This window comes from Anomaloglossus baeobatrachus, chromosome 1, assembly GCF_048569485.1.
Source record: "Anomaloglossus baeobatrachus isolate aAnoBae1 chromosome 1, aAnoBae1.hap1, whole genome shotgun sequence".
NCBI classification, from domain to species: Eukaryota; Metazoa; Chordata; class Amphibia; order Anura; family Aromobatidae; genus Anomaloglossus; species Anomaloglossus baeobatrachus.
The window spans coordinates 896,491,539-896,516,417 of record NC_134353.1 but is presented as its reverse complement, the minus strand read 5'-3'; the positions used below and the strand labels follow the sequence as shown (position 1 = coordinate 896,516,417).

The 24,879-nt window shown below is 45.9% G+C and overlaps 1 protein-coding gene across 3 annotated transcripts in view; it reads right to left on the bottom strand.

The window, feature by feature from the left end:
• LOC142255321 (von Willebrand factor A domain-containing protein 5A-like) overlaps nt 1-24,879 on the bottom strand; it is a 415,890-nt gene that overhangs the window by 98,138 nt on the left and 292,873 nt on the right. For 2 of the 3 annotated variants that reach the window (XM_075326894.1, XM_075326885.1), the window contains exon 3: nt 676-878. The exons of the other annotated variant lie outside the window; for it this stretch is intronic. In XM_075326894.1, coding sequence (XP_075183009.1) covers nt 676-878 — 203 coding nt within the window. The remainder of the gene's footprint in view (nt 1-675; nt 879-24,879) is intronic. 3 annotated transcript variants of the gene reach the window in all.

Below are 24,879 nucleotides of genomic sequence, written 5' to 3'. Positions count from 1 at the left end.
TCTGGCCCCTCATCTGCCGGTGTATAATTTCTGCCCCGTCACCAACCGGTATATAGCCCCTCGCTATAGCATCTGCCTATGTGACACAAGTGACACAATGGTTAGTGAAGCAGAGCTCACACATACCAGCACAGTCCTATGACAGGAGCCACCGGTGTAACAAGTCAGGTCACATAATTTCTTCCCTCCTAAATCTGCTCCCTTCACTTGTGAGTGATGTTATTGAGGAAGGAACCGCAGAAATTCAGAGATGAAGTGGAGACCACATAACATTACAGAGCTGGTGGTCAAATACTGAGGAGCAGAGGGCAGAAAAGTCACCAACACTCTGCTGACTCCATAACTGCAGAGTCCAAACCTCCTCTGGTATTAACATCAGCACAAACACCGTTTTCCCCCCTGGAGCTTTATGGCTGAGAAGCTGCATACAGTCTTACATCACCAAGCACAATGCTGAGCGTCGGATACAGTGATGTAAAGCTGGACTTTGGAGGAAACGGGTTCTGTGCATTGTCGGATCAGATTGGTCTATCTGATATCTAATGGATGAGTCTGGGTTTTGGCAAATACCGGAATAACATTACCTGCCTGACTACAATGTGCCCGCTATACAGTTTGGTGGAGGAGGGATAATATTATGGGCTTTGTTCATAATTTTTATAAAAGCAGATTTACCTGTTCCTTCTCTTGGAGGTCGGCTACTATGGTCTTCCCCTCTACTGTGGCTTCAAAACTGTAGACAGCAGACGCTTCATCCATGGGGAACACAAAGACCGCCTCCACCGCCTTCTCCTCCTCATTCTTGTACTTGAGCGTTGCAGACACATCAGCCACAAAGCCTTTCACCTGGACGTCAACTGTGATTCCCTTGAGTGGAACTGAATGACGCAGAGAAAAAGGACTAATGAGATGAGCTACAGCTACATGAACCAGCCCTACATGTTCATGTCTAGTCAGTAATATTCTAGATGGGATTGAGTGCTGGACTATGTTATGTATCCTTACAGCAAAAGTTGATGTATTTTGTATTCCATGCTCGCTAAAAAAGTTTGTGGGTAAAAAAGGTTTCAATATCCTCGAAGAACAGTCAAAGTGATCTTATTAGGCAGTATGAGGCCTTCAGGGCATTTGAGAGCCAAGGACTAAAGGCCGTTTTACATGCTGCGATATCGTGACCGATATCGCTAGCGTGCGTACCCGCCCCCATCGGTTGTGCGACACGGGCAAATCGCTGCCCATGGCGCACAACATCGCGCGGACCCGTCACACTACTTACTTGCTCTGCAACGTCGCTGTGACCGGCGAACCGCCTCCTTTCTAAGGGGGCGGTTCGTTCAGCGTCACAGCGACGTCACAGCAGCGTCACTGAACCGCCGCCCAATAGAAGCGGAGGGGCGGAGATGAGCGGGACGTAACATCCCGCCCACCTCCTTCCTTCCGTATTGCCGGCGGGCGCAGGTAAGGTGAGGTTCCTCATTCCTGCGGTGTCACACATAGCGATGTGTTCTGCTGCAGGAACGAGGAACTACATCGCTAGCTGCAGCAGCAGCGATAATCGAGAATAGGGGGGCATGTCACCGATGAGCGATTTTGAACGTTTTTGCGACGATTCAAAATTGCTCATAGGTGTCACACGCAACGGCATCGCTAAAGCGGCCGGATGTGCGTCACAAATTCCGTGACCCCAACGAGATCGCTTGAGCGATGTCGCAGCGTGTAAAGCGGCCTTCAGGGGTTTGAGAAATAGTAGGGATTGATAGATGTCATGTGGGGAAGAATAGAAGGAACAAGAGGAAGACCAGCAACCTGATAGCTTGATAGTATAAACATAATGGCGGAAAAGACCTTAGTGGAACTATCTAGGCTGCACAAAATCGATCTCTCTACAGAGCGTTCATCCATCAAGTCGCCATGGCTCAAAATCGAACTTTCAAAGGGGGCGGTTCGTGTGGCGTTACAGCGACGTCACACGGCAGGCGTTCAATAGAAGCGGAGGGGCGGAGGTGAGCGGGACGTAACATCCCACCCACCTCCTTCCTTCCGCATTGCCGGTGGAGGCAGGTGAGATGTTTGTCGCTCCTGCGGTGTCACACACAGGGATGTGTGGTGCCGCAGGAACGAGGAACAACATCGCTAATAAGCAGAGAACGATTTTTGGTTTCAGGACGACCTCTACGGCAATCGATTTTGACCGCTTTTGCGATCGTTTAAGGTCACTCGTACCCGTCACACACTGCGATGTCATTAATGTAACCGTGACCCCGACGATAACTCACTAACGATATCGCAGCATGTAAAGTACCCTTTACTCACCTGGCAGGAAAAAAGTAGACGTTTAATACTGTGTCACCTTTGAGCAGAAGATTAGTAAGGTGTGAGTCAGAACACTTTATCCATATCAAATGAAACTCTGGGGGGCAATGATGTTTGAACCATGGTCTGGTGCAACACGGTAACCGAAGAGTAGGGGGGGGATACATGCTGGTATGGCAGGTTGCCATTAGTTAGTGTAGAATTGATCAAAAGTGCCACAGTTGGCAGAACCCGTGTTTGTGTGGGATAGTCCGGGTTCTCCAATTTCCTCCCACACTCCAGGGACATAGTGATAGGGAATTTAGAATATGATGATGAATGATGTGTGTAAAGTGCTGTGGAGTTGCTGTGCAGGTGCTATATAAGGGAGTTAAATAAATAATGAACTTAAAGTCCATATATTTCATGAACAGCCCAATGAATGGTCACCATGCAAAGCTTCTATGGGGAAACTGCAGGGAAAGGAGCAATTTCTTCCTGTAGATTCCATTTATCAGATTGGTGAAAGTCTGCAGGCTATTCTGTGATATAACCATGGGAAGAACAATCATGTTGTAGGAGTCGCAACTGGGCCCGGGGATACAAGGGGCCCGTTGACCCCAAGCCTACTTTAGCTGGATGTGCGTCTTAGGCTGCTTTCACACATCGTTTTTTTGGCATCAGGCACAATCTGGTAAAAAACGGATAAAACGGATCTGGTGCCGGATCTGTTTTATTCCCCATAGACTTGTACAAAAGCCGGATTGTGCCGGATGGCCTTGCGTGGCATACGACGTCCGCCGGATTTGGCGAAAAATCGTTGTCCGGCAGCCGGAAAGGGCGCAGCATGCAGCGTGTTTTGGCTGCAGCGACAAAACGGACCACGCCGAATCCGACGCCATACGGCATGTTGTATAATGGAAGCCTATAGGCCCCGGATGGGCGCACTTCCAGCTGACATGCATTGGGGCACAAAGCCAGCTTGGATCCCTGCATAGAAATTAAAGCTGTCAGCTGATCAGTCAGCAGCAAGTCAGCAGGATCAATGAACTGTGGTCAGCCTACTATGAAAAATTGAGATCTGATATATGTAGGGCTGATCACAATACTGCAGTGATTCTAAGGCCCCTTCTCCACTGGCGTTTTTTTTTCTCCAAATTCCATCACATGGAAAAACGGATTGCAATCTGTCAAAGGGTTTCATATGATGCAGTCTCCATTTCCCCGTTTTTTTCAGACTCTACACGGGCTCTCCTTGAAATCGCAGCATGCTGCGATTTGATGCGATTCTCAGCCCTCTCACTCCCATGCAATCCTATGGGGGTGAGAAAAAAAGTCAGAATCCGGGTGGCATGCGCATGTCACACAGATCCTGACACTTGCATACCGCGTCAGACTGGCTACCGGAGGAATCTCCAGTAATACCAGGCCTGGCCGCGTTTACATGCACTGAACTCCAGAGCTGTCACCTGAGCTCCAGAGTGCAGCCTGAACAGCGAGCGCCGAGTGATTGATTCCCCGGCGATTGCTGTTCAGGTCAGCACAGCTGCAAACAGACTAGGCAGATCTCTGGAGCTCAGATTACAGCTCCGGAGCTCAGTGCAGGTAACCGCGGCCAGGACTGGTTTTACAGGAGTTTTCTCCCGTAGCCAGTCCAACGCTGCTTGCCTAAAAACTCACATAGCACTCGCATGACGCTCGCATGTCATACGGATGCTATGTGAGGAAAAAACACACACTGTACGCAGATCACACGCAGATCACATGCAGGATACTCGACCCACATTTTGAGCCGAGTATCGCTGTGATTTTTTACACACCAGGGGAGAAGAGGCCTAACAGTGTAAGGACTGAGACTAGTTTATAGCAGGTGCTACTGGGTTTAGATTGAGTTGGACTACAGACTGACCTCCGCTTGTTGGTGGAGATAGGCTGATTTTAAAAGTATATTATTAAAGGAATGGTTTTATTGTAAATAGTCCATCAGGTCAGTGATTTTGTTAATTTTGTGCATTGTGTGGTGACATCAGTGATTTTATATTTTCCAAATACCCCACATTACTTACCGTATGAAAATTTGGGGAGGGTCACAAAGTATAGCGGTAATACAGTGTAAAATAAATATACCGTGCACCATGTGTGCAATCATTAGGTAAGTGAGTATTTTGACCACATCCTCATTTTTATTCAGATTGTCCACCTCTACACAGGCTTCTTTCACACGTCCATGTCTCTGGTATGTGTGACGTCTGATTTCACACGTACCGGAGACATGGACACAAGTAGACCTACAGAAATCAATGGGCCTGCACACATGTGCCTGTTTCCACAGGAACCGTGTGTTCCACACGTAGACATGTCCGTTTTTCTCCGGCAGCACAGGTGTCACACAGAACGCGCACTGATGTGATCCGTGTGACACGTACCGGAGAAATCCACATTTCTGTGAAATAAGATTAATTTCTACACTCACCTTCTCCAGCGCTGCTGTCTCTGCCGCTGCTGTTACTTGCTTCCGACCCCCGCTTATTATGCTCATTGCATATTCACTGCACCGAGGACTGGAAGCAGCAGCGCCATAGACATCAGCACCATCGACAAGTAAGTATAGAAATTCATGCTGTCCGTGTGCTATGTGGATGTCACACGGCTAGCACACGCTGAACACACACACACATACGCACCTACACCATGGACCATGCAAAACGTGAGTTTTTGCACGGACGTGTGAAAGAGGAGTAAACTTGTGTGCTAATTGGATGAACAGATCAGGTGATGTGTGTTTGTGTAATGAGGAAGGTGCGGCCTAAGCATACAACTTTTCTTTATCAAGGTCTGCAGAATTATTAGGCAGCTTGTTTTCCTCAGGCAAAATGGACTAAAAAAAGAGATTTAACTGACTGAGAAGTAAAAAATTATTACAAGTCTTACAGAGGGATGCAACACGAATGTCCTAGCATATTGGGACATGATCACAGAACCATCAAAAGTTTTGTTGCACACAGTCAAAGGGACCGCAAAAAACATGTATAAGAAAACTGTCGCTCACTAGCTACCAAAGAAATGAGAAGAGTCACACACGGAGCTAAGAAAGACTGGAGTTGATCATTAATAAAATCGATCATCAAAAAAAAAATTGCCCAAAAATTCTGCACCCAGTGTATAGTAAGGTCATATTCACTGGAAACGTGCAGGGATTTCATTCAGACAGACCCCACGCTTCTTACTTGGGTTTCCTTCAGCATTGTCAGATTCTAAAACATTCTTCGGAGTTTTGGGTGGGAGCCTAAATGGCACATAAATATGCAAATATAGGCACCATCTCCTTTACACGCCTAAATACACAGAAGAAATTCTGTTTGTATGGTCCAACACAGATGAACATATTTTTGGCCATTGTGATGTCCATGTGCATAAGAGACTGGACTAACAGTGTGCCATCCATGCAGGGCCAGATTAAGGTTGGTGGGGGCCCCTGGGCAGAAAATCTGGTGGGGGCCCCATAACGTTAACATTTTTAGCCGTAACAGTAGAGCACGAACTGTAGCATTTAGATATAAATCCACTGAGCATGGATCGTATCCTGTTCTGCCACATTCAGATTTACACTTATACACAGAAAAAGAGGTTACTCACATTTTTTTATTGATCCCAATGTTAAGACAGCCAAGTAATAGTAAAAATAAAGAAAGGGAAAGTTCTCACTGGCAGCAATGGTTGCTGAAAATCACAATGTGCTCTCTATTGTATTGTCTCCGGAGTAGTACATAGCAGCTGATGTCTGTGCACGGTATGCCATACACAGTATCAGAGGTGGATCTAGGTTTTCCTGTCCATGGAGTAGGAGGTCAGTTTGGCGCCCCCTTCTATAGACGGCTTATGCGGTTTGAGTAGTTGTCATGTGACTGCTCATATGCCATTTTCACACGTGCCGATGAGCTGCTCTTCCTAATTCTCTCGATGTTCAGTGAAATACTACAGCCCATAAAGAGAAGCAGGAAGAGAAGCTAATTGTGACTCAAAGTATTAAAATGACCTGCAAGTGGTCATGTGACCACTTCTAAAATTAGCAAGCAGAGCTGAATCCTTACATTGAGTATATTACAGGTTGTTGGATTGGGCATGCTACGGGGCTTACTTTTATTATTAAAGGGGTTGTCCAGCTCAACAAGGAAAATTTGTAGTTATATGACTGCAGACTTCTGAATTCTCACAGCTTGCGGACTGCACACTGTCATGATTTTCCCATGCCATGAGCAAGTAGTCATGGGACTGCAAGTTTGCGATTTGCTTACTTCCGGCCACATTCAAATTAGACGTCTGCAGCCTCACTCAATAGTTACATGCCCTCAAGCTCTCACTGCTGGCATCGGAGAGTCCTGACAGTGTGCAGTGTGCACACTGAGGATTCAGAAGTCTACAGTCACATAGAAACTTTCATCACAAACCTGGACAACCCCTTTAATGCTACTAACATAATGTAGAAACCCTTGCGGTCATGTAATTTTACAAATCATGGCTTGCTACATGTGTACAGGATCAGAATCAGTAAAATGTACATAAATACACTGTGTGCAGAATTATTAGACAAATGAGTATTTTGCTCACATGATACTTTTATACATGTTGTCCTACTCCAAGCTGTATAGGCTGAGAGCCAACTACCAATTAAGTAAATCCGGTGATGTGCATCTCTGTAATGAGGAGGGGTGCGGTGTAATGACATCAACACCCTATATAAGGTGTGCTTAATTATTAGGCAACTTCTTTTTCCTTTGGCAGAATGGGTCAAAAGAGAGATGTGACGGGCTCTGAAAAGTCCAAAATTGTGCGATGTCTTGCAGAGGGATGCAGCAGTCTTGAAATTGCCAAACTTTTGAAGCGTGATCACTGAACAATCAAGCGTTTCATGGCAAATAGCCAACAGGGTCGCAAGAAGTGTGTTGGGCAAAAAAGGCGCAAAATAAACTGAGAAAAATCAAGCATGAAGCTGCCAAGATGCCATTTGCCACCAGTTTGGCCATATTTCAGAGCTGCAACATTACTAGAGTATCAAAAAGCACAAGGTGTGCCATACTCAGGCACATGGCCAAGGTAAGGAAGGCGGAAAACCACCACCTCTGACCAAGAAACATAAGATAAAACCTCAAGACTGGGCCAAGAAATATCTTAAGACTGATGTTTCAAAGGTTTTATGGACTGATGAAATGAGAGTGACTCTTGATGGGCCAAATGGATGGGCCGAGGCTGGATCAGTAAAGGGCAGAGAGCTCCACTCCGACTCAGACGCCAGCAGGTGGAGGTGGGCACTGGTATGGGCTGGGATCAGCAAAGATCAACTTGTGGGACCTTTTCTGGTTGAGGATGGAGTGAAGCTCAACTCCCAGACCTACTGCCAGTTTCTGGAAGACAACTTTTCAAGCAGTGGTACAGGAAGAAGTCGGTATCGTTCAAGAAAAACATGATTTTCATGCAGGACAATGCTCCATCACATTAATCCAACTACTCCACAGCGTGGCTGGCCAGTAAAGGTCTAAAAGATGAAAAAATAATGACATGGCCCCCTTGTTCACCTGATCTGAACCCCATAGAGAACCTGTGGTCCCTCATAAAATGTGAGATCTACAGGGAGGGAAAACAGTCCACCTCTGGGAGCAGTGTCTGGAGGCTGCGGTGGCTGCTGCACGCAATGTGGATCGTAAACAGATCAAGCAATGACAGAATCTATGGATGGTCGCTGCTGAGTGTCATCAGAAAGAAAGGGGGCTATATTGGGCACTCATTTTTTGGGGTTTTGTTTTTGCATGTCAGAAATGTTTATTTCTAAATTTTGTGCAGTTATATTGGTTTACCTGGTGAAAATAAACAAGTGAGATGGGATATATTTGCTTTTTATTAAGTTGCCTAATAATTCTGCACAGTAATAGTTACCTGCACAGACAGATATCCTCCTAAGATAGCTAAATCTAAAAAAAACCCACTCCAACTTCCAAAAATATTAAGATTTGATATTTATGAGTCTTTTGGGCTAATTGAGAACATAGTTGTTGATCAATAATAAAAAAATCCTCTAAAATACAAAATGCCTAATAATTCTGCACACGGTGTACAGCACCAGAACCAAAAGCAATACCAAAATACATCACTAGCACCCTCATCAGTAAACGAATATATCACCAGAACCACCAATACATGACTACAGTACCAAATTTACCTCAATAATATATTGTAATGTCACATCCCCATATACATTTGTATCACATGAATTAACAACTCCCAGTATGTCCTTAACAATTGTAAGAAAATGCTGGGAATTGTTATCAGTATTCATCAGACTTTGGACCATAGAGGAACCACAGTCCTGATGAGAAGCTTTGAGTGTCACACACATACAGTTACATCCAGGGACCTTGTAGGTGACATCTTCTCTGATCGGAGTCATCTTATTCTTTCTTCTCCATCTTGTCCAGACGTCATGATGACTTTTCACATCCACAGCTCCTCTCTGCAGACCTCCTGGGTCTTCTGCAGCACATCTCGACATTATGCCCTTAAAATAAATAGCAGAATGATTATAATGCTCATAAATATAAATATATGACCTACGCTGTGCGTCTGAATAAATAATTGCCCCTCACTGTGCTCCCTGCACAAAATGACCCACACAATGTCATTCTTATGGTACATGGCCTCTTCTTTCAGTACTGGGCCCCCTCTTCACACCGTCCTCTACATTGTGTACCCACTATACTTCCAAATGTCTATACTGTGCCCCCTCCTCACACTCCCCCTCCTGAGCTGTGCCCTCACAATGTCCCCCATGCTATCCCCTCTCTATACTGCCCTTACCCTCAGTACCAAAATCACTGAAAGTGCAACTCAATCTCACATTCCCCCTCTTCAGCATACTGTGCCCTCCATACTGTGCCCTCACACTGGCCACCATGCTGCCCCTTCTCTATACTGCCTACCTCCTTCACTATACAGTCACTATACCGCACCTCAGTCTCACATTCCCTCTCCTCAGCATACTGTGCCTCCATACTGTGCCCTCACACTGGCCACCATGCTACCCCTTCTCTATACTGTCTACCTCCTTCAATATACAGTCACTATACTGTACCTCAGTCTCACATTCCCCCTCCTCAGCATACTGTGCCCTCACACTGGCCACCATACTGCCCCTTCTCTATACTGCCTACCTCCTTCACTATACAGTCACTATACCGCACCTCAGTCTCACATTCCCCCTCCTCAGCATACTGTGCCTCCATACTGTGCCCTCACACTGGCCACCATGCTGCCCCTTCTCTATACTGCCTACCTCCTTCACTATACAGTCACTATACCGCACCTCAGTCTCACATTCCCCCTCCTCAGCATACTGTGCCCTCCATACTGTGCCCTCACACTGGCCACCATGCTGCCCCTTCTCTATACTGTCTACCTCCTTCACTATACAGTCACTATACTGTACTTCAGTCTCACATTCCCCCTCCTCAGCATACTGTGCCCTCACACTGGCCACCATACTGCCCCTTCTCTATATCCGCTCTACCTCCTTCACTATACAGTCACTATACCGCACCTCAGTCTCACATTCCCTCTCCTCAGCATACTGTGCCCTCCATACTGTGCCCTCACACTGGCCACCATGCTGCCCCTTCTCTATACTGCCTACCTCCTTCACTATATAGTCACTATACCGCACCTCAGTCTCACATTTCCCCTCCTCAGCATACTGTGCCCTTTATACTGTGCCCTCACACTGGCCACCATGCCGCCCCTTCTCTATACTGCCTACCTCCTTCACTATATAGTCACTATACCGCACCTCAGTCTCACATTCCCCCTCCTCAGCATACTGTGCCCTCACACTGCCCACCATGCTGCCCCTTCTCTATACTGCCTACCTCCTTCACTATATAGTCACTATACTGCACCTCAGTCTCACATTCCCCCTCCTCAGCATACTGTGCCCTCCATACTGTGCCCTCACACTGCCCACCATGCTGCCCCTTCTCTATACTGCCTACCTCGTTCACTATATAGTCACTATACTGCACCTCAGTCTCACATTCCCCCTCCTCAGCATACTGTGTCCTCACACTGGCCACCATGCTGCCCCTTCTCTATACTGCTTATGTTCCCCACTACCCAGGCTCTATACTATGCCCCTCACACTTTTCTCCACTTACAATTTTCTCCCACCATACTGCTGCCTCACACTTTTTAATGGTGCCCCCCTGATTGCCGTGCAGGGGAACATATGCCGCATGCCTTCCAAAGGTACGCCCCTGTACAGTGTACAGGAGAATACATGACTGTTACACAATATACTGTGATACAGACATCAGAGGTTATACAATATACACATTATTATATACCATCTGATGTGTGTACACAGTGTATCACACTACTCTCTCTGTACGCTGGATGTGATATACCATATGCACAGATATACCATGCCCTGCACTGATCACACCTGGGCCTACATGACAGGATGTAACATATTCTATATGTAATATGGGCCATATAGTGTAATGTGCGCTGCAGGCTCAGATGTGATCAGTGCAGGATCTGTGTAGTGATGTTTGCGCTGGAGATCAGTGTGAGTTATTGCAGGGGAGGGATGAGGCCGATGGCCCGGCACTGACAGCCCGACCTGATCTGCAGCAGCTCACACTCCTGCAATAACTCACACTGATAGCAGAGTGGCCGCTGACACTATGGAACCGGTCTGGAGTTATCAGCGGCGTCCTGCTCCCTCCTCACTGCAGTCTCCTGCCCGGCCGGCACCATGATTAATGACCTCATACTTACCGGGATCCACTGAGACCTCCGGTCCTCCCACAAGCTCCTCTACGGCAGGAAGAAACAGCAGCGCGGTGACGTCATCCTGGCACACGCAGCCCACACAGCGTGCAGTGGGCGTGTCTGCAGTACAGTGATGGCCGGGATTGAAATACCTTAAAGGTACAGTGCGGTCTTGAACCACTGCGACATTAATAAAATGGCGGACACACAGATGGTGGTGGGGGCCCCCTCAGAGGCTCTTGTGGTGGGGGCCCCTGGGCTGAAGCCCCGTCTGCCCCGCCTATAATCCGGCCCTGCATCCATGTCTAGTCTGGTCCAGTCAGTGCACTAAGTGATTTTCTGTATTGAGCAATGGACTATATGCAATATCCAGAGGCAGTTACATCCATATGAGGCTATTACCACCTGCAAATTTCCATGCTCATGTGAACTCGACTTAAAGAGATAGTCTCACAATTGCATTTTTTTCATATATAAATTCATACTTCTTGTTAATATACACTGGAGATCAAAATTAGAGAACACATAATTTCCTCAATGTTATCAATTGTGTAGAACACTAATCAAAATTAGAGAACACTTTCAGATACCTGTTAGTTATTGGTGTCATTCTGACAACTAGTGCTAATTTCCCTATTTATCTGACAACCCCTATTAAACTGGTAGCCTATCTTTCCAATTTGCAGTGACTTTGCAAAAATGGTGTGCTGTTTCAAAGTGACTGAAACCCTCCGGTAGCAGGTCGTTCAGATGAAGGCCAAAGGGGTGACCCTATCAGCCATAGCAAGAGAAGTTGGTCGTTCCAAGTCTGTGATTCTAGAATATTGCATCATCACAACATCACAAACTCTTTCAAGTTCCCCAAGAAGGCTGGTCATCCTCGAAAGACAAATGCAAGAGAGGACAGGATAATGCTGAGACTCTCCATGGTTAATTGTTTCAATATTGCAGCTGGAATTGATCGCCAGTTCAGTAATGAACAGGGTAAAGATTTGTCTCGTCATACAGTATCACAACGTTTATGAGCATTTGGACTGAAAGCCCACTCTGCAGTGACATTTAAACCGCTTATTAGCAGAAAGAATCAAAAAGGCTAGACTCACCTTTGATAAGGAGCATATTGTGTAGACAGAGGAGAAGTGTCCACAGGTCATTTTAGTGATCAAAGCAAGTTTGATTTAACCTCATAACGACGGCCGTACGACTTAAAGCGGCGGCAAAACAGGGTACTTATTCTGTTCCGCCGCTTTAAAGCGGCGGCCCGAAAAAACCCTGTAGCGCCCCCCAGCGACCGAAAATCTCGGGGGTTTCAGCTACCGGGGGTAGCTGAGACCCCCCAGATTATGAATCGGGGTGTTTTTTTGGACACCGATCATGTGATCGGCGGTATACACTGTATACCGACGAACACATGAAAAAAAAAGAAATGGCCGGTAAAACTGATTTCTTTTTCATCTGACATGATCAAACATGTCAGATGAGAAAGAAATCTAACCCCCTAGTGCCCCCAAAGCCCCCGGTACCGGAGAGTCCCCCCACCCCCACCCCTACCCCCACCGGACATCCAAAATGGCGCCGAAGCGCACAGAAAACTGCCGCCGGCGCCGGCTCTGCAGTCATTTCCCTCCGATCTGAAATGATCAAACATTTCAGATCGGAGGGAAATGTCCTCCCCCTGACCCCTCCTCCGGTCCACCGGAGCCCTCTGGTCACCGGAGCCCCCTCCGGTTCTCCAGAGCCACCACCCCCCTCCCCCCTCCGGAGCGTGGAAGATGGCGGCGCACAGCGCGCGGCCGCCTTCATTCTGCTCTTTCTGCCGCATGTGACACGTCACATGCGGCAGAAAGGTGTCCCCAGGTCCCACTAGGTCACCCCCCGTCACCCCCCGTCACCCCCCCCCAAGCCCCCGGTTATACGTTACCTGGCTGCTGGTGCTCCGGGCCCGCGATCGCCGCCTTCTTCTTCAAAGCTGGCGGCGCATGCGCAGACAGCGGCTGTCAGGGATCCTGCTGACGTCGCAACTGCACAAGCTACTCCACTGTGGACCGGGGGAGGGTGAGTGCGGTAATCTGCAGTCACACTCCTCACATGGAGAGACTGCTGTTCCAGAAAATGGGGGGTACGTTCTGTGAGCGTGCCCCTCATATTCTGGAATGAGGTTACTGCAGGTCACTCTGCCCTAGGTTGGACCGGGGCAGTGTGAGTGCAGTATTCTCAGATTACTGCCCCCACACTGCTCATGGAGAGCTTGCTCTTCCAGAAAATGGGGGATACGTTCCCTGAACGTGCCCCCCATATTCTAGAAGATCCAGAGTCGGCGTGGGACCTCCAAAATGGATTACAGCGACCGGAATTTCTTTATTTTCAATAAATTGGTAAAAGAGGAATGTTTCGGGGAGTGTTTTTTCAAATAAATTTTTTTTTGTCTTTTTTTTTTCTATTACTGACTGGGTTAGTGATGTCGGGTATCTGTTCAGATGCCGTGACATCACTAACCCCAGGGCTTGATGCCAGGTGACATTACAGCTGGTATCAACCCCATATATTACCCCGTCTGCCACCGCACCAGGGCGCGGGATGAGCTGGGGCGAAGCGCCAGGATTGGCGCATCTAATGGATGCGCCACTTCTGGGGCGGCTGCGGCCTGCTATTTTTAGGCTGGGAAGAGTCCAATAACCATGGCTCTTCCCACCCTGAGAATACCAGACCCCAGCTGTCCGCTTCACCTTGGCTGGTGATCTAATTTGGGGGGGACCCCACGTTTTTTTTTTTTTAAAAAAAAAAACGCCTGGGGAGCCCTCCAAATTGATCACCAGACAAGGTGAAGCTGTCAGCTGTGGTTTGCAGGCTACAGCTGTCTGCTTTACCCTAGCTGGCTATCAAAAATAGGGGGGACCCCACGTCGTTTATTTTAATTATTAATTTTTTGGGGGGCTAAATACAAGGCTAGGCACCCTTTAGTGCCACATGAAAGGCACTAAGGGGCGCCAGCTTAGAATATGCAGGGGGTGGGACGTTATATATGTTTGACATCTATCCATTCATCCATTGTAGCATTTTAGGCTGTGTGCCCACAATCAGGGTTTGCAGCGTTTTGGGCGCAGAGTGTTTTCCCTGCGTCCATAGCGCTGCGTTGTGCAGTAGAAGCACAGTGGAAGGATTTTTAGAAATCTCATGCCCAATGTGCTTCTTTTCTCCGCAGCATAAACCGACCTGTGGCGCAGCTTCCCGAGCCTCAGCATGTCAATTTATGCTGCGGAGATGAGTGTTCTCTGCAGGTAGCATAGAGCTCCACAGCAGCCTGAACCCAAATCGTGGGCATGGGCAGCTGCGTTCTCCCGTGGACAACACTCACATCTCTGCAGGAAGGCTGACACTGTGTACTAGACGCCGTGTCGCTGGATCATGGCCACATAGCCTAAAAGTGAGACATTTGTTGCTACAGCAACATTTTTGTGAAGTACCTGTGGATTCAAAATGCTTACTATACTCCTGAATAAAATCCAGTTTCCAAAATGGAGTCACTTGTGGGGGGTTTCTGCTGTATAGGTACCCAAGGGGCCCTGCAAATGTGACATGGTGCCCGCAATTTATTTCAACTTTTCCAGAATTCAAATGGTGCTCCCTCCATTCCAAGCCCTCCCATTTATCCAAACAGAGGTTTTTGGCCACATGTGGGGTATCCCTGTGCTCATAAGACATTGGATAACAACCTGTGGGGTCCACGGTTTGTTGTTGTCTCTTGAAAAAGTGAGAAATTTGATGCTAAAGCAACAGTTTTGTGAAAAAAATGAAAATTTTCAATATGGCAACCTAAGCTTATCAAATTCTGTGAAGTACTCGTGGATTCAAACTGCTCACTATACACCTAGATAAAAGCCTTGAGGTGTCTTGTTTCCAGAATGAAGTCACTTGTGGGGGACCGCCACTGTTTAGGCACCTCAGGGGCTCTCCAAATGCAACCTGGCGTCCGCTATTGATTCCAGCCAATTTTGCAGTCAAATGGCACTCCTTCCCTTCCGAGCCCTGCCATGCGCCCAAACAGTTGATTTCCACCACATATAAGGTATCGCCAAACTCAGGAGAAATTGCACAATAAATGTTATGCTGAATTTTTTCCTTTTACTCTTGTAAAAAAAAAAGCTACCTGGTTGAAATAACAATTTTGTGGTAAAAATTTTTTTTTTTTTTTTTCATGGCTCAACGTTATAAAATTCTGTGAAGCACCTGAGGGTTCAGGGTACTCACCAAACATCTAGATAAATTCCTTGAGGGGCCTAGTTTCCAAAATGGGGTCACTTGTGCGGGGTTTCTGCTGTTTAGGTACCTTAGGGGACCTCCAAATGTGACATGGTGCCCGCAATCTTTTTCAGGCAAATTTCCTTTCTAAAATTCAAATATTGCTCCTTTCGTTCCAAGCCCTCCCATTTGTCCAAACAAAGGTTTCAGACCACATGTGAGGTACCACCGCGCTCATAAAAAAGTGGTTAACAAACCTTGAGGTCAAATTTTTGGAATTACCTCTTGAAAAAGTGAGAAAATTGATGCTAAAGCAACATTTTTGAGAAAATTATTAAAATTTTCAATATGACAACGTAACGTTAACAAAATCTGTGAAGTACCTGTGGATCTAAAATGCTCACTATACCCCTAGATAGAAGCCTTGAGGGGTCTAGTTTCCAAAATGGTGTCACTTGTGAGGGATTTCTTCTGTTTAGGTACCTTAGCGGACCTGTAAATGCAACATGGTGCCCGCAATCTATTTCAGCCAAATTTGCTTTCCAAAATTCAAATATTGCTCCTTCTGTTCCGAGCCCTCCCATTTGTCCAAACAGAGGTTTCTGACCACATGTGGGGTATCGGCGCGCTCATAAGAAAGTGGGGAACAAGTTTTGGGGTCCATTTTGTTGTGTTATTTCTTCTAAAAGTGAATAAATTTGGGTTAGAGCAACATTTTTAGGTAAAATTTAATTTTTGCTTTTTTTCATTCCACATTGCTTTTGTTCATGTGAAGCACCTGAAGGGTTAATAAACTTCTTGAATGTGGTTTTGAGTACTTTGGGGGGTGCAGTTTTTAGAATGGTGTCACTTTTGGGTATTTTCTGTCATCTAGGCCTATTGAAGTCACTTCAAATGTGATGTGGTCCCTAAAAAACTGGTTTTGTAAATTTTGATGTAAAAATGTGAAATTGCTGATAAACTTTGAACCCCTCTAACGTCCTAACGAAAAAAAATTTTGTTTCCAAAATTGTGCTGATGTAAAGTAGACATGTGGGAAATGTTATTTATTAACTATTTTGTGTCACAGAAATCTCTGGTTTAACGGTATAAAAATTCAAAAGTTGAAAATTGCTAAATTTTCAAAATTTTTGCCAATATTCAATTTTTTTCATAAATAAACACAAAAAATATTGTCCTAAATTTGGTACTAACATGAAGTCCAATATGTGACGAAAAAACAATCTCAGAATCACCGGGATCCGTTGAAGCGTTCTAGAGTTATAACCTCATGAAGTGACACTGGTCAGAATTGCAAAATTTGGTCTGGTCATTAAGGTGAAAATTAGCTCCGTCACTAAAGGGTTAAATAGGTCTGATGGAAACATTATGTTTGTCAACAAAATGGTGAAAGACTGCACCCAACGGGTCTTAAGAAGTCAGTGAAAGATGGTGGAGGAAGTGTCATGGTTTGGGGAATGTTTTCTGCAGCAGGAGATGGACCTCTCATAAAGCTACATGGCAGAGTGAATGCAAGTGTGTATCAGAACACATGTGGTCCCTTACTTGCGTTCACAGCCAGCAATTTTCACGCAGGACAACGCTCCCTGTCACACAGCAAAACGGGTAAAGCAGTTCCTTGAAACAGAAAACATTGAAACAATAAAATGGTCAACCCAGAGTCCTGATCTAAACCCAATAAAAAACCTCTGGAAAACTTTGCTGACAAAGTTCTGGCCAAGAAACCCACAACAGTCAAAGAACTGTGAAGAGACTGGAAGAAAAGTGAACCAAAGTCACACCAGAGCAGTGTGAGAGACTAGTGATGTCCTTTGGTCACATCTCCTGCTCAGCCAGACTGAATCACTAATCGCTCAGGTAAGCAGAGAGTTTAGGTGGATTCCAGGCCCCCTCCCCCACACCTAGGGACAGAAGCGCCTCAAGGAGTTATAACCCTACAGACAGGATAAACAATACATCGAATAGGCAGACCACCACGCCCAAAACATGAAACCACACAAAATGGTACATGACCCACAATATCCCACCATCACAGGGTGCTTTATGTATGAACTTCACTCGCGCGAGCATTGCCGTGCTCAGGTACACTCAGTGCTCAGCTCTGTGCGAGCCGCTTACAGTGTATGAATGGCTCGGACTGGGAGTAAAAACAGCGTCATCGGATGTAGTGTAGTGTGCACCAAAAAAAAAAAAAAAAGTCACCCACCCTCCCCCAGAAGTGATATGTCTATGGATGGCTGCATGTGGGCGGTGATCCGAAAAGCTCAATTAGTGATTTCTATTTGGGTTCAGGTCAAATTCGGGTCCCAAACTGATTTTAATTTAAAGTGAACCAATCGGCAGGATTTTCGTATATAAGGTAAAGCCAGTGCTATACTGGCGCTATCAGGCAGATTATCTACATACCATTAGTGGTCAGCTCGGATGTTTAGGCTTTCAAATCCAAGAAAGTGAAGTTTAAAAATTCGTCAGCTTTTGATTGCCAGTTTCACCGAAGCAGATAATAACCGGGCGGGTATTAATCTGGATTCCCGCCCCCCGCCGCCTGTTCCTCCCTCTCTCTGGCTCTATGCTAATTTTTCTATTCAGTAAGATGGCATCAGAGTTGATGCCTGAACAGAGCGCTTATCTCCGGCGCCATCTTTCTGAAGCCCGTGTTACCCATTGCTGTTCTATTCTTCCAACTGAGAGGGCGGCGCATGCGCCCTCGCATCTTCTGATCTCTTGTGACCGCGGTCACAGCAACAGAGAACAGCTGATCGGAGGACACCGTGCTGCCCCAAGACACTTGCCAGCGCCAGGTTAAAGAAGACAGAAGACTAGGATCGTGGAGGGGTGAGAGGGAGTAATAAAGATGGAGTTTCCAAGTGTGTCAATAAATTTATTTCTAATAAGGTATTTTTTCTCTGTGTGGTGTCTTTTTTTTAACCCTTTATTGGAGATTCTTAATGGCCATGTAAAAATTGGCCTGACATTAAGAATCTCTTGCTTAATACCACCTGGTAAAACAAAGCTGGTATTAACCCTTTATTACCCAGCGTGCCACCCGACACCAGTGCCGCTGGAAGAGTTGGATACAGCGCCAGAAGATGGCGCTTCTATGAAAACACCTTTTTCTGGGGCGGCTGCAGACTGCAATTTGCAGCGGGGGGGCCCAGAAAGCTTGGGCCACCCTGCGCTGCGGATTTCAGTCTCCAGCTGCCTAGTTGTAACTGGCTGGACACAAAAATTGGGCGAAGCCCACGTCATTTTTTTAAAATTATTTCATTAAATTCATGAAATAATTAAAAAAGAGCTTCTCTATATTTTTCGTTCCCAGCCGGGTACAAATATGCAGCTGGGGGTTGGTGGCAGCCCGTACCTGCCTGCTGTACCTGGCTAGCATACAAAAATATCAATCAACTGTCAATCAAAAAGCTGACGAATTTTTAAACTTCACTTTCTTGGATTTAAAAGGCTAAACATCCGAGCTGACCACTAATGGTATGTAGATAATCTGCCTGATAGCGCCAGTACAGCACTGGCTTTAGGATATATACGAAAATACTAATGATTGGTTCCCTTTAAAGTTTGTCTGCATCCACCCAACCGAACTTCCACGGGTCCGTTCATCTCTACTCCTAACAAGCTCCACTTCTATTGACTGGAAGCTGGCTGACTGACAAATGTGTCAGCTCTGCCATGCTATGTTCAGCTCATCTGCATCTACCAAAGAAATCTGGCACATCATTAAACTATTGTAATTTTCGATCTGACTCTATTTTCTGTGTACAGTAAGGCAGGACAATAATCATCTGCCATGTACATCAACAGAGCTACACTGGCAATTTGACATCACTGATCTGTCTGCTGTAGGATTTTAATACAGCTCAGCCCTACTTAAGTATCAGGTCTACACTGCCTAAACAAGCTTTGTTGTGTAGGCAGAGAAAAGAGCAGGACAGTTGAACTCTGCTGGAAGCAGGGGCATAACGATCGTGGTTGCAGCTATTGCAATCAGGCCCGGGGGTACAGGGGGCCTGCTGGCCCCCGCTCCTGTTTCAGCCGGATGTTCGTCCGAGGGCACACATCCAACTGAAAGTGAAACACACCGTCCTGTCGGGTCCCTGCACTGCGATGTGCCGGTTGCTAATTAAAGGGAATGTATCGTCAGAAAAAAATAAAAATTAAATACCTGAAAAACTGTAAAGTAATAATATTTTAATGTTTTGTTTAAATATTATTATTTTTTTTTAATTGAGCAAAATATAATTTTTTTTTAAAAGTTTAATATTTTCCACTGTTTCCACTGTTAAACACTAGGGGGAGCAGCTTCTGAAATCCTACAGAAATCCCACTGTAGAAAAAGCTCACAATACAGCTGCAGTAAAAGTGGGCGGAGTCTGCTCTCCTGTGTGTGATGGCTCGCCTCCCCCCTCCTAATCTGAGTGTTTACAAAGGATAACCGAGAATGACATGTAGGGACACAGTGCAGAGCCATTTTGTTGGTGACCAGAAATGTCTAAAGTGTCACCAAGGACAGCAGGAGTATCACACCTGATAGGATTAGATACACAGCTCAGCAGACAGTATCACACAGGAGAGGATTAGATACACAGCCGTGCAGACAGTATCACACAGGAGAGGATTAGATACACGGCTCAGCAGACAGCATCATCCAGGACAGGATTAGATACACGGCTCAGCAGACAGCATCACCCAAGACAGGATTAGATACACGGCTCAGCAGACAGCATCACCCAGGACAGGATTAGATACACAGCCGTGCAGACAGCATCACACAGGATAGGATTAGATACACAGCCGTGCAGACAGGAACACACAGGAGAGGATTAGATACACAGCTGTGCAGACAGTATCACCCAGAAGAGGATTAGATACACAGCCGTGCAGACAGCATCACACAGGAGAGGATTAGATACACAGCCGTGCAGACAGTATCACACAGGATAGGATTAGATACACAGCCGTGCAGACAGCATCACACAGGAGAGGATTAGATACACAGCCGTGCAGACAGCATCACACAGGAGAGGATTAGATACACAGCCGTGCAGACAGTATCACACAGGATAGGATTAGATACACAGCCGTGCAGACAGCATCACACAGGAGAGGATTAGATACACAGCCATGCAGATAGTATCACACAGGATAGGATTAGATACACAGCCGTGCAGACAGCATCACACAGGAGAGGATTAGATACACAGCCATGCAGATAGTATCACACAGGATAGGATTAGATACACAGCCGTACAGACAGCATCACACAGGAGGATTAGATATACAGCCGTGCAGACAGCATCACACAGGCGAGGGTTAGATACACAGCCGTGCAGACAGCATCACACAGGATAGGATTAGATACACAGCTCAGCAGACAGCATCACCCAAGACAGAATTAGATACACGGCTCAGCAGACAGCATCACCCAGGACAGGATTAGATACACAGCCGTGCAGACAGCATCACACAGGAGAGGATAAGACACCAATCTTACAGCTAAAGCAAGCAATATACACTTAAGCTTATGCTTTAGCTGTAAGATTGGTGTCTATACTATGTAGCAAGCATCTGATGATATTGTGGCATTGGTGTTATAGGAGAGGATTAGATACACAGCCGTGCACACAGTATCACCCAGGAGAGGATTAGATACACAGCCGGGTGCAGAGTGTTCCTAGGATTTTGATTAGCTTGTTCTTGGCAACACCAAAGGTTAGAGACCCTTAACCAAGGAGGAGATGGACACTGTACAGAAGGGCAGATTGCACAACACCCTGTGACGTCCTGATAGGCCAGGGCATCACAGCAGCGTAGCATTACTTGGACTGAGCAGAATATTACCTCTAATAGCAAGTGAGGAGAACTGTGCTCCAGCCGCCCTGAGAGGCCTAAGCTTGCCTTGCTTGTTTCATGAGGAGAAGACACCTACTTCCAGAGGAAAAAAAAATACTAAGTATATCCTATACAGTGAACTGCCACCACTTTCCCTTTAAGAGACAGACTGTATGCTACTATTCACTTCAGTAAAGTGTTATGTTTGCAAGTTCACCCATGTGTCTGGCTGCTTGTAATTGCACAAACATCACAGGCGCTCCAACACCTGCCTCCTATACCACCTCTATAAGTGCCATCTCCCGCTATTGACAATTGTAGTGGACACGAGGGAAGTGCTTAGGGGTCCAGTGGCCCACTTTAGCTTACCGTCACAGTACCATCTGCTGCCAGTGGAACTACATATCCCAGCTGGCCCCTCTGCAACATCTGGCACCTCCCCCGTGGATCACCGTAATATGTACAAATATGTGGCAGGATGGGGACATATATACACGGATAGGGCCATTATGGTGACATATATACCATGACGGGGCCATGATGGGGACATATATACTAGAATGGGGCCATTATAGGAACATATATACCAGGATGGGACCATTATGGAGACATATGTACATGGATGGGGCCATTATGGGGATAAGTATACCAGGACGGGGCCATGATGGGGACATATATACCAGGATGTGGCCATTATCGGGACATTTATACCATGATGGGTACATATATACCAGGATGGGGCCAGGATGTGGACATATACTAGGATGGGCTATGATGGGGACATACAGTACAGACCAAAAGTTTGGACTTCTCATCTCTAGAACAATTGTTAAGAGGAGACGTTGTGCAGCAGGCCTTCATGGTAAAATAGCTGCCAGGAAACCACTGCTAAGGACAGGCAACAAGCAGAAGAGACTTTTTTGAGCTAAAGAACACAAGGAATGGACATTAGACCAGTGGAAATCTGTGCTTTGTCTGATGAGTCTAAATTTTAGATCTTTGGATCCAACCACGGTGTCTTTGTAGAAAAGGTGAACGGATGGACTCTACATGCCTGGTTCACACCGTGAAGCATGGAGGAGGAGGTGTGATGGTGTGGGGGGGGGCTTTGCTGGTGACACTGTTGGGGATTTATTCAAAATTGAAGGTATACAGAACCAGCATGGCTACCACAGCATCTTGCAGCAGTGTGCTATTCCATTGAGTTTGCGTTTAGTTGGACCATCATTTATTTTTCAACAGGACAATGACCCCAAACACACCTCCAGGCTGTGTAAGGGTAAATTGACTAAGAAGGAGAGTGATGGGGTGCTACGCCAGATGACCTGGCCTCCACAGTCACCAGACCTGAACCCAATCGAGATGGTTTGGGGTGAGCTGGACCGCAGAGTGAAGGCAAAAGGGCCAGCAAGTGCTAAGCATCTCTGGGAAATCCTTCAAGACTGTTGGAAAACCATTCACGGGAATGCCAATAGTGTGCAAAGTAGTAATGAAAGCAAAAGGCGGCTACTTTGAAGAACCTAGAATATAAGACATATTTTCACTTGTTTCACACTTTAAGTATTTCATTCCACATATTTTAATTCATAGTTTTGATGCCTTCAATGTGAATCTACAATTTTCAGAGTCCTGAAAATAAAGAAAACTCTTTGAATGAGAAGGTGTGTCCAAACGTTTGGTCTGTACTGTGTATAGCAGGATATAGCCATGATGGGGTCATACAGCAGTATGTGGCCATGATGGGGACATATACCAGGATAGGGCCATGATAGAGACATATATTCACGGATAAGGCCATATATACCATAATGGACCATGAAGGTGACATATATACCAGGATGGCGCCATGATGGGTCCGTATATAACAGGACGGGGGCCATTTATTCCAATTTATAGCCATGATGAGGTCATACGTTAGGATGGGGGACATATTTACCAGGAAGTGGACCAGGATGGGGGACATTAATCCAGATTGGGGGTCAGTACTACACAATGGAGGGGTCAACTTATATGTCTTTATAGGATTTAGAACACTACAGCTGCCCATACATCTGACCAATATGTAGGGGGTGGGCCAGAATCAAACTTTGCACTGGGGCCCATCGGACTCTAGTTACGTCGCTGGCTGGAAGCCAGCTAACAGAGCAATGATATGAGATTACGCAGATAGCTTATAGTGCTGTAGATGACAAAAGATAAAATTGGCCAGGTAACGTGCTATACAGTAGAAAAGAGTGTATTATAAAGGTAGATTATAATCTACAGAATGTCAACGGTGGAGACACAGCAGAGCAATATTGGAAAGAAACAGCTGAGAGAGACTGCACTGTGCATGACTGAAGAGGAGCGCTGGAGGTAATTAATGGATTAATGCCTGGATGGACACCCTTTAGGAGCTGATATGTGCAAATCGGGCATATTTAACAATGAGTTATACTGGTATAACTCATTATTATAAGACCGTCTTGTGATTTTGGGAATACTCCTGCAGCTCATGAAGCATAGTTTCTTTAACCCCTTCACCTCCGGCCAATTTTCGGGGGGGGGGGGATCCTCCCCTTCTTCTGAGCGCTGTAACTTTTTTTTTTTGGAACACAATTGTTTTTGGGATATTTTATTCACCGTCTTCACTTTATGGTACAACTGATGTGTCAGTGTGATTTCTCAGGTTAGTACGAGTTCGTAGACACCAAACATGTATAGGTTTACTTTTATCTAAGGGGTTAAAAAAATTCACAAGTTTGTCCAAAAAAAGTAGTGCGCTTTTTGCACCATTTTCCGAAACCCGTAGCGTTCTCATTTTTTTGGACCTGAAGCTCAGTGATGGCTTACTTTTTGCGTCTCAAGCTGACGTTTTTAATGGTACCAATGTTGCGCAGATGCTACGTTTTGATCGCCTGTTATTGCATTTTCCGCAACATTTGCGGAGACCAAAAAAAACATAATTTTGGTGTTTGGAATTTTGTTTTGACCCTACACTGTTTACTGATCAGATTAATTGATTCTATATTTTGATAGATCGGGCATTTCTGAACGCAACGATACTAAGTGTGTGTATATTTTTTTTTTAACCCTTTAATTTTCAATGGGGCGAATGGGGGGGTGATTTGAACTTTTAAGCTTTCTTATTTTTTTTTAATTTTTTAAAACTTTTTTAACTTTTTGTTTTTTATTTCACTAGTCCCCCTAGGGGGCTATAAGGATTAGCGATCTGATCGCTCATTCATTTCTGTAGATCAGCGCAGCATTGCTCTGATCTGCAGAACAGTTGCTTTCCTCTCACACACAGCGGTCTGCTGGCAGTGAGTGGAAGTGACTCATTATAGCTACAGAAGTCATCACATGACCCTTTGCTACCATGGCAACCATCGGAAGTCATGTGATCACATCATGTCACTTACGATGGCGACGGGTAAGTGAATGCTTACCGTGGCGCGCTGTTGCATGGCGCTGTCAGATTTTGACAGCGAGATGTAAGAGGTTAAAGGGAACCTGTCACCACTTTTTTGGCCTATAAGCTGCGGCCACCACCACCGGGCTCTTATATACAGCATTCTGACATGCTGTATATAAGAGCCCAAGCCGGGGGTATAACATAAAAAACACTTTATAATACTTACCTAACGGTCACTCTGCAGTGGAGTTGGGTCATATGGGCGTCTCCATTGTCCGGTGTTGTCGCCTCCTCTT